Here is a 10,135-nt window from a genome sequence, read left to right as displayed (position 1 = left end):
ATTAAAGAAAGGTGGAAAGTAGAGTAGTGATTTTTTTTAAGAGCTCCAACCTGGGGCCTGCACAGTGACACAGCAAGTTAAAGCCCCAGCCTACAGCGTTAGCTTCCCATATGTTGAGAGGAAAGGTTGTGGAAAGAGAACCCCAAAAGACATGGAGATGATGATAGATGCCTTCACATGCTGTGACCTGAGGACTGATTCTAGACATCTTGAAGCTGCCCATTTCAGTTCTAGGAACACAAGGATGGCAAGGGCAGTGAGATTAGCTAATTCTGTTGACAATTCTCTGCAGAGCTCTCTTGATGTCCCTGTTCCTCAGGCTGTAGATGAAGGGGTTCAACATAGGGGTGACCAGGGTGTACATCAGTGAGGCCACAGCACTCTCTCTGGAAGAGGTGGAGAAGGATGCACTGAGATACACGCCTAAACTTGATCCATAAAATAAGCAAACGACCAACAGGTGTGAGCCACAGGTGGAGAAGGCTTTGTACTTCCCATCTGGGGATGGGACTCTCAGAATGGAGGACACGATTTTATAGTAAGAGAAGAGGATCCCTGAGATAGGGAAAAACCCAAATACAATACCAATAAGATACATGACTATGTCATGGTTGAAGGTGTTATCACATGTAAGATTGAGAAGCTTAGAAGGGTCACAAAAGAAATTAGAAATTTCAACTGCCTTGAAGCAGGTAACTGGTAATAATATCAAGTTGTGCAGCAGAGAATCGAAAAGGCTGGCCACAAAAGACACAGAAACCAAGAAGCCACAGCGGCGGGGGTTCATGATGACCTGGTAATGCAGTGGATGACAAATGGCTACAAACCGGTCATAGGCCATCACAGTCAGAATCAAATCATCCATGCATCCACAGATGAGAAAGAGAGACATCTGTGTCAGGCAGCCCACATAGGAGATGACTGTGCTGTGAGTGTGGATGTCCACAATCATCTTGGGAACCATGGTGGAGGTGAAACCCATGTCAGCCAAGGACAGGTTGCAGAGGAAGAAGTACATGGGGGTGTGCAGGTGGGTGTCAGAGATGATGAGCAGGATGATGAGCAGGTTCCCGAGCACTGTGACCAGGTACATGGACAAGAACAGCCCAAACAGGAGGGACTGCAGGGCTGGATCCTCTGAGAAGCCCACGAAATGGAATTCTAGGACACACGTCAGATTTTGTGTTTCAACAGAGCCTGTGCTCCTTCTGGAAAAAGAGAGAGGGATGGAAAAAGGAGACATGGGCCCACAGTGTTTGCATATAGTTATTCTACATATAGTTTTAATTCAGCTAATCATGGGTATAACATCAGGGTAACTCTAAGGTCCACAGAAGAAATATAATTAAAAGAATGTTTTTTAGAGCAACTTTAAAAAGTTAAGAAACCCAGAACATTAGACATAACTAGTCCATGAACATAGTCAAATGCAACCAAGTCTTTTAATAAAAAAGAATAGGAAATGCCCTTTTGTCTTCAAAGATAATATTCTAAATAAGCGTAATTAAGAAGCAGTTAAATATACTTTATTTTAACAATAATACAAATTTCATTGACTTATTTGTGCTCTAAATGCCAGGACTGTGTTATGTCAACACTAACTTAATGTTGATCATTCATGATTGGAACATACTGTTGTGTGTTAGTTATCTTTTAGAGGTTTCATCATTCTCCAGTTTTCTGCTTTCCCTTTTGTATCTCCTTTTTGTTTAATAGGGAAACACACAGAGAGACATGGATAGGGAGGGAGAGGGAGAGAGAAAAAGAAAGCAAGCACACCCATCCATTGATTCACTCCTAAATGCTTACAATGTCTTTGGATGGACTACTACAGAAGCTGGGAGCTGGAAATTGATCCAGGTCTCCTACATGGGTTATAGTCTCCCAAGTACTTTAGTCATCACCACTGCCTCCCACAGTCTGGGAGGAAGCTGAGTAATCAACAATAGCCAGGAATCAAGCTCAGACACTCCCTTGTGGAGGGGGTATCTTAACCATGTTGTGGGCACACTGTTGTGTGTCTGTCTGCCATGTGATCCATAACTTCTATCCTAGTCACTGGTGGGGGTCAAATTTTGATAAATGTGGTTTAGTTAAGTGCACATAATCATACAAAAATCAGTGATCAAGTGTAACTTTAGTGTATTCTGCACCTGTCAGTGAACAGAAATAAGGATTTTTTAAAAGAAATGTCTGAATTTTCAAAAGCTTAAACAGGTAATTTTTGTATTTGCCTCAAGATATCAGTAAATTATCTTGTGTTTGAGAGGTGTATCTTATTTAAATATTTTTTAAATTTTTCTTTTTTCATAACAACCTGGTAATGCCGCTTTACAGTTTTTATGATCATAAACCTTCCTATTTGCCGTTGAAGTGTTTGGTATCAGAGAGCACACAAAGTCAACTTTGAGTCCCAATCTTCCTATGCATAAAGAAAATATTTTCATATTAACCTTTCCTTATTCATGGGTTGTAATAACATAACTTTATCTGCCCTAAGACAACTGTAGTTCATTACTGTAGCAGGAGAAGCTGATTGAACTGAGAAATATATAAAAGAGAATTCCAGGAAGTAATGTAAACATACTTGTGCAGATTCTTCATCCGTGAAATGGATGTTTGCCCTACAAGACTGTTGGAAGGAAGTTTTCTTCAATCTTTTTATCTTTCTTTCTTCATTTTTCATCCTATTTGACACAGAGGTATCTTTCCCCCACTGCTTCACTCCCCAAATGCCCACAAGAGCTCAGGCTGAGGCTGGAGCCCAGATCTCCTAAGTGATGTCAGAAACCTGAGTACTTGGGTCATCATCCGAGTCTGTCATGCATGTTAGTAGAAAGCTTGGTCAGAATCAGTAACTGGGACTCGAACCAGGTACTTCTCTAGGAGAGACGAGTTTCCCAAGCTGAGGCTCAACCAAGTGCACCACAACGCATGAACCTTCTTGTCAGTATTAGTTTGTGCATCTCTAAGTAGATTTCTTTAAACCTCACCTGAAAAGTACATGAAGGTATCTAGTATACACACCTACTACCCCTGAAACAGACTAGGGTGCAGTGAAGTTGGGTTTTAAGCCCCTCTGGGATGTACATTCACTTCAAACATTTCATCTGCTTCACGTCTTTAGCTGGGAGGGGGGCATCATCTAATTAGTCCGTGCATTATTATGACAAGCTTTTGAAAATCTATGTCCCTCTCTTCATATCACACAAGTGAGGATTTCTGGATGAGTAGCAAAATTGGATGCATGTATGGTTTTGTCCAACACCTGTTTGCTATTCCAAAAAAAAATCAAATACATCTTTGATAAACCAACTAACTATATATTTGATACACCATCTATCTATCTGTATATCTATATCAACTCTATATTAGTATCATCAAATGTTTTTCTGGGTAATATCTAGTAGTAATCCTTTCCTAATAACAAGAAATTTCATGTTGTGTGGGAATGTTATTTCTACTTGGCATAATATTATTTCTGCTTGCTGTATGGAGGGAGTAAGGAAATCAGCATCATTCACCTACAATACATGCCAACACATGTGTAAATCTCTCCACCTCCCCGTGATTGTATTGTCCACTGGACACAGGAAGAATAACACCCATATCTGTGACAGGTTATCATCTAGGAGAATGGAGAGCACAAGCATTGCCTGTCCCCTTCTCCTGTGCATTTGTGCTATCTGTGAAACACAGTTCTGCCTTGATTTTTGAATACTCAGAAACAAAAGATTTTGCTGTAGATTACATTAATTGCCATTACAGGATCCATGTGTCCTTCACAGAGATGCAAGCACAAGCTATTCCATGGTCTCTAGTTCTGTGGGACTTTCCTGAAAGGGATCTTCAAGAAAGCACCAGTGTGTTAAAGCCACACTGATGACGGCCAGTTATTGCGAACCGTGGAAGGGTCTACTGAACGTGTAACAGAGATCTTCATTGCTGATGCCTCCACTCTGCCAAGGAAGGTACAGCATTAGGGCATTAAGAAAGGAAAGGGAGTGGCCGGCACCATGGCTAACTAGGCTAATCCTCCACCTTGCGGCAGCGGCACACCAGGTTCTAGTCCCGGGCGGGACACCAGATTCTGTCCCGGTTGCCCCTCTTCCAGGCCAGCTCTCTGCTGTGGCCAGGGAGTGCAGTGGAGGATGGCCCAAGTGCTTGGGCCCTATACCCCATGGGAGACCAGGATAAGTACGTGGCTCCTGCCATTGGATCAGCGCAGTGCACCGGCTGCATGGCGGCCATTGGAGGGTGAACCAGCAGCAAAAGTAAGACCTTTCTCTCTGTCTCTCTCTCTCTGTCCACTCTGCCTGTCAAAAAATAAAAAATAAAAAAATTTAAAAATGAAAGAGTTTCATTCTTCTCAAAAATACATGTTCACAGCCATATTGAAGTTTCAAAGCCTTTTTAGATAAAAATGTGTTTATTTTACAAAAAAAGCATCTATAAAAATTATAATGTATGGAAAATAATGTATTATGAAAAAAATCTATGTGGATTTCAAAAGCAGTAATTCATACTTTTCATTCCATTTTTCCATGAATATTCCGAAGTCCTCTCATTGGAGGACAAGAGCTTTGTTGGCTCTGTAGATGAGGTCCCAACTCAAATGACAATGCTAACTCTCAGAGATGCCAACAACTTGGCGTGGAGCAGATATGATTCAACACTACATTATCAGCATCTGAAATCTGATGTATTCAACTTCTTCATTATCTCTTCCTGCTCAGAAGGACTTAAACAGAGCTCCAGTGATCTAAACTACAGGAAACTCTGAGGACTGTTGGTAATCTCTTTCCAGTTCTGCAGTCAGAAATGGAAACCAACACCCCATTTTATGTCTCTGATTGAGAAGACTTTAGTGATTACAAGAGTGGTGAGCAAGTAGGCAGAAGAGAAACCCAGGTGTGGGGTCAGGAGAGCCATTTCCTCTGAGTTAGCATGGACCTGGGCTCCTGTGGTCTTAGCCTTTGAGCTCCGCCACACTTCACACAAGACTGCCCACAATCAACAGAGAAGCCCATGCAAAGAACACAGTGGAAGGAAAGTGAAACTGCTGCTGGGGTCACCAGAGGGGTAGAGTGGCCATGTGCCCTGTGTCTGATTCAGATGTGGTTTCAGGAGCCAGTGTATTAACTAAAGCTGCAGCCAGTAGCCCTGGCATCCCATATGGGCAACAGTTCAAGTCCTGGCTGCTTCACTTCCAATCCATTTCCCTGCTAACACACCTGGGAAAGCAACATAAGATGATCCAAGCCCTTGGGCCCCTGAACCACAAGGGAAAGCTGGATGGAGTTCCTGACTTCAGCATGGTGCAGCCCCAGCTTATGTGGCCATCTCATGAGTGAATCAGTGGATGGAAAACTTTCTCTCTCCACCTCTCCCTCTCTGTAACTTTCAAATATAATAACTTTTTTTTACAATGTGCCTTCAATTCTTTGTACTTCACTATCAGATACAAGTCACAAAAAAGTGCTGAGCTCCTCTATGCAACAGAAATTGGGAGATTGTGCAGATGCAATAAAACAGCCTACTTGCAACAGAGTTCAGAGCCTGATACTTAGGAAGCCCTCTTAATGCCCATGATGTTATGCTCCCTGGCATCTTCATCATCACCATTATGATCATGTTTCTGTGTTCAGGGGACAGTTTAGAGATGCATTTGCTTCTGTCATGAAAAGGACTGCGAGGGAGAGAGACTTAATACAGGAGGAAAGCCAAACTCTGAATGAGATATCTGGGACTCTTATGAGAAACAAGAACATAGACTTCACAGTCCTCTGGGCTGAAGCTTTGCTTATTGCTTCCCTCCCACAAGTCTACCCCAACTCTCACTTTTCTTCTGATGAGGAGAAAACAATGTTCCTAAGAGTCCAACCTCCTTCCCTGCTATCCCTCCGCACTTACTGGGCTGCGCTGAGTCTCATCTGAAGCATGACCATGGGTGATGGCTCCACTGCTCCTCTTCTGCCTGGACTGCAATGGAGGGAGCCTCAGGTTCTGCACTCAGGACTGGAGACAAACTTGGGCAGGGTCCTGGTGCAGATGCTCACAATGGGAGTGCAGCCACTATGTTTCCACCAGGAAGGCCAAGGTATGAATGTGCCAGGTCATTACTAGGACCTTGGGTGCACAATGCACAGAGCTCCCAATTAGCCAGCCAGTCCATGTTACCCTAGTCCCTGAAGACTTGCCTATATTCATGGAAGAGGAATAGGAGAAAATAAGTGTACCTGGAACCTGTCCACAAGGAAGGTCACCTGTGCCCTTTGGTGCTGACATCCAAGTTGCAAAATCTTGACATAAAACTCAGCCTTCTGTTTTCAATTTCACAGCTGAATATGTGATTTTCTTTGTCTCCCAATCCATTTTATTCATCATGAAACCTAAGGAGAATTGTATGTTGTATACCAATAATCAAATACTTTTCTCACTTTCTCGGTTAGCATTAGTCTCTAAATAGAGCTTCCTATTTCATTTCCTAAGCCTTTGCTTGGGTTTGTATTTTATGTCTTGGGAACTGATGTGCTTTTTACTAATTTGAATTAGTCTTCATCGCCAGGTTGTGACTCTTATTGAATTATACTCATAGATTACAAAACTATTGATAGTTACATATTTCTTTGTCCTTATACTTCAATACTTCAGAAGCAGCAGGTGAAAAAGCATACTTCAAAAAGTTTGCAGAAAAAAATGTAATTAACTGATAAGTTGATAATATGTATTTTGAGAACTTATGAAAGATCCTACATATGTACAAAAGCATTTCATTTGGGGGCTGGTCAGTCTAGTTATTCCAACCATCCTACTGGTCTGGTATAGGAGGAAAAATGCTTTCAACAGTGTCTCATGGGTCATCTGTATCCCATAGAACACACTGAGCTGAGCTCTCTTGCTGTGGGACATGACTGGGGGTGAGGTCCCATTGCCACATCATTCTCATTAAGCAATAAGAGCTGAGGCTCTCTCCTTAGGACTGTTGGGAAGAAAGACAGCCCTGGGCCTCCTAATGTGGATGAATCTGGGAGGAAGAGACAGAAGTACAATTTTTACTGCATTAGTATCAGGAGATTTTAAAAATTATCACTTTTATTTAAATGTAGAGGGACAAAGGGAGACAAAGATTTCTTCTATTCACCAGGTCACCCCAAAAAAACCATAGAACTTGGCCAGGAAAAAGCCAGGAGCTAAGAACTCAACACGAGTCTCCCACACAGGAGACAGGAATGAAATTAATTGAGCTAAAATCTGCTGCCTCTCTACAAGCACTCTAATGGGAAGAGGGAACTGACAGAGGAGCCAAGAGACAAACTCAGGTTCTTCAGTACGGGATGTGGGCATCCCAAGGGGAATCCCAACCACTCTGCCAAATGCCTGCCCTTGGCACCAGCATTCTGTAAGGCTGAAGACAGGCTGATCTGTCCTCCTGTGTGCTCTTGAGCACTCTGAGATGTACAGTGCTTTTGGTGGTGGTCTATGAGCACCACAGACTGACTACATCTCTCCAGCATTTCAGACAACCTAGCAAACCATCATGCTCTCAGCCAAATTGTCCTGCAGGAGAGCATTCCGAAAGGCAGGTTTTGTCTGCCTCCTGTATTTATTCCTATTCCACCATACTTCTCCATGGGGGATCCATGGTCATCTAGTCGAAAGAAGTGACTCTGCTTTCTCATCTTCCAGCAGAATCTCTCCAGTGCCATCACAACCAGGGGCAGCCATTCTAGGTCCAAATGCACCAGATGTTCCCAGCGGCTTCTGATGTTTTCTTATCACTTAAATGCTCATTTCACTCCCAATTGTATTTAGATTTTTGCAAAATTTTATTTAAGGTCTACAACTTTCATGTATTTGCTGTATACATTTTCAAAAACATAGTGATACTTCCCAACCTAGACTTCTTCCTGCGCACACTCCCACCCTTCTTCTCTTCCCTCTCCTGTTCCCATTTTTACTTTTTACAAAGAACTATTTTCAGTTAACATTATACTCATAAGATTTACTCTACACTCTGTAAAGAGTTCAGCAAATAGTATGAAGAAAAAATCCACTGTTCCTCAACAGTTGAGACAAGGGCTGCTCAAAATCATTGCCTCTCAAAGTGTCAGTTTCACTCCTATAGATTACATTTTAGGGGCTCTCCTAGTTAACAGAGATCAGGGAGAATGTGGTATTTGTCTTTTTGGGACACCCTCATTTCATTAAGTATAATGGTTTCTAGTTGTATCTGTTTTTTTGTGAATAACAGGATTTTGGTATTTTTTAACCACTGTGTTGTATTTCATAGTGTGTACACACAATAATTTCCTTATTGAGTCTTGTGATGATAGACATCTGGGTTGATTCCATCTCTTAGCTGTTGTGAATTGAGCTGCAGTGAACATGAGGGTACAGATAATTCTTCCATATGCTGATTTCTTTTGGTTTGTTTAAATTCCCAAGAGTGGAATGGCTAGATCATATGGTAGTTCTGTATTCAGATTTCTGAGGTATCTCCATACTGTCTTCCTCAGTGGCTATACCAGTATATATTCCCACCAGCAGTAAACAAGGATGCCTTTTGCCCACATCCTCACCAGCATTTGTTGTTTGTTGATTTTTGTATGAAATCATTCTAGGCCGGCGCCATGGCTCAATAGGCTAATCTTCCACCTAGCGGTGCTGGCACACCGGGTTCTAGTCCCAGTCGGGGCACCGGATTCTTTCCCGGTTGTCCCTCTTCCAGGCCAGCTCTCTGCTGTGGCCTGGAAAGGCAGTGGAGGATGGCCCAGGTGCTTGGGCCCTGCACCCCATGGGATACCAGGAGAAGCACCTGGCTCCTGCCTTCGGATTAGTGCAGTGCGCCGGCCACAGCACACCAGCCGTGGCAGCCATTGGAGGGTGAACCAACAGCAAAAAGTAAGACCTTTCTCTCTCTCACTCTCTCACTGTCCGCTCTGCCTGTCAAAAGAAAGAAAGAAAGAAAGAAAGAAAGAAAGAAAGAAAGAAAGAAAGAAAGCCAGCCATTCTAACTGGGGTGAGATGGAACTTCATTGTGGTTTTGATTTGCATTTCCCTGATGGCTAGTGATCATGAGCATTTTTTCAAGTATCTTTTGGCCATTTGAATTTCCTCTTAAAAGAAATGCCAGTCTGGGTCCCAGCGCTGTGGCACAGGAGATTAACCCTCTGCTTGCGGCGCCAGCATCCCAAATGGGTTCTGGTTATAGTCTCGGCTGCTCCTCTTCCAATCCAGCTCTCTGCTATGGCCTGGGAAAGCAGTAGAAGATGGCCCAAGTCCTTGGGCCCCTGCAACCACATGGGAGACCTGGAAGAAACTCCTGGCTTCAGGCTTTGGATTGGCACAGCTCTAGCCATTGTGGCCATTTGGGGAGTGAACCAATGGATGGAAGACCTTTCCCTGTGTCTCTCCCTCTCACTGTCTGTAACCCTACCTGTCAAATAAATAAAAAATCTTGAAAAAAAAAAAAAAGAAAAATGCCAGTATAAGCCCTTGCCCATTTCTTAGCTGGATTGTTTATTTTGTTGTTATTAGGTTTCTTGAGTTCTTTAAAATTCTGAATATTAATCTTTTATCTGTTGCATATTTGCAAAGAATGTCTCCCATTCTGCCAGTTGCCTCTTCATGTCGTGGAGTGTTTCTTTTGCAGGGTCAAATTAGTCTGTTTTTGCTGTGATTCCCTGTGTTTCTTGTGTCTTTTCCAAGAAGTCTTTGCCTATGCCAATGTCATGCAGAGTTTCCCCAGTGATCTCTAGTAATTTGATGGTATCAGGTCATAGATTTAGGTGTTTGATCTATTTTGAGTGAATTTTTGTGTGTCTAGTTTTTGTGTAAGGGGGTCTAGTTTCATAATTATGCACGTGAAAATCCAGTTTCCCCAGGACCATTGTTCAAGGGACTGTCCTTGCTTGAGAGATTGATTTTAGTTCCTTCATCAAAGATGTTGGTTGTAGATGCATGGATGATGTCTGGAGTTTCTATTCTGTTCCATTGGTATACACATCTATTTTTTTTTCCAGTACCAGGTAGTTTTGATAATAACTGCCCTGTAATATGTCTTGAAATCTGGTATTGTGATGCCTTCAATTCGTGTGTGTCTTATAAAATTGCTTTAGCTATTCAGGGTCTC

The 10,135-nt window shown here is 42.5% G+C and overlaps 1 protein-coding gene across 2 annotated transcripts; it reads right to left on the bottom strand.

Annotated features, from left to right (window-relative positions):
- Positions 1–233: 233 nt before the first annotated feature.
- On the bottom strand, positions 234–6,597 carry LOC127489330 (olfactory receptor 7E24-like). 2 transcript variants are annotated; one of them, XM_070059296.1, is made up of 2 exons: positions 5,635–6,597; positions 234–1,184 (listed from the first exon to the last, which is right to left on the bottom strand). In XM_070059296.1, the coding sequence occupies exons 1-2, from the start codon at positions 5,769–5,771 to the stop codon at positions 263–265; spliced, it is 1,059 nt and encodes a 352-aa protein (XP_069915397.1). In that variant the 5' UTR covers positions 5,772–6,597; the 3' UTR covers positions 234–262. The 2 variants fall into 2 exon arrangements, with proteins under 2 accessions (XP_069915397.1, XP_069915398.1); XM_070059297.1 differs by lacking the exon at positions 5,635–6,597 and having other exon boundaries at positions 234–1,729.
- Positions 6,598–10,135: the final 3,538 nt, after the last annotated feature.

Source organism: Oryctolagus cuniculus, chromosome 16 (assembly GCF_964237555.1).
Source record: "Oryctolagus cuniculus chromosome 16, mOryCun1.1, whole genome shotgun sequence".
In the NCBI taxonomy this organism is placed as follows: domain Eukaryota; kingdom Metazoa; phylum Chordata; class Mammalia; order Lagomorpha; family Leporidae; genus Oryctolagus; species Oryctolagus cuniculus.
Note: the sequence above shows the minus strand (reverse complement) of the source record. Positions and strands in the feature narration are given on the sequence as shown.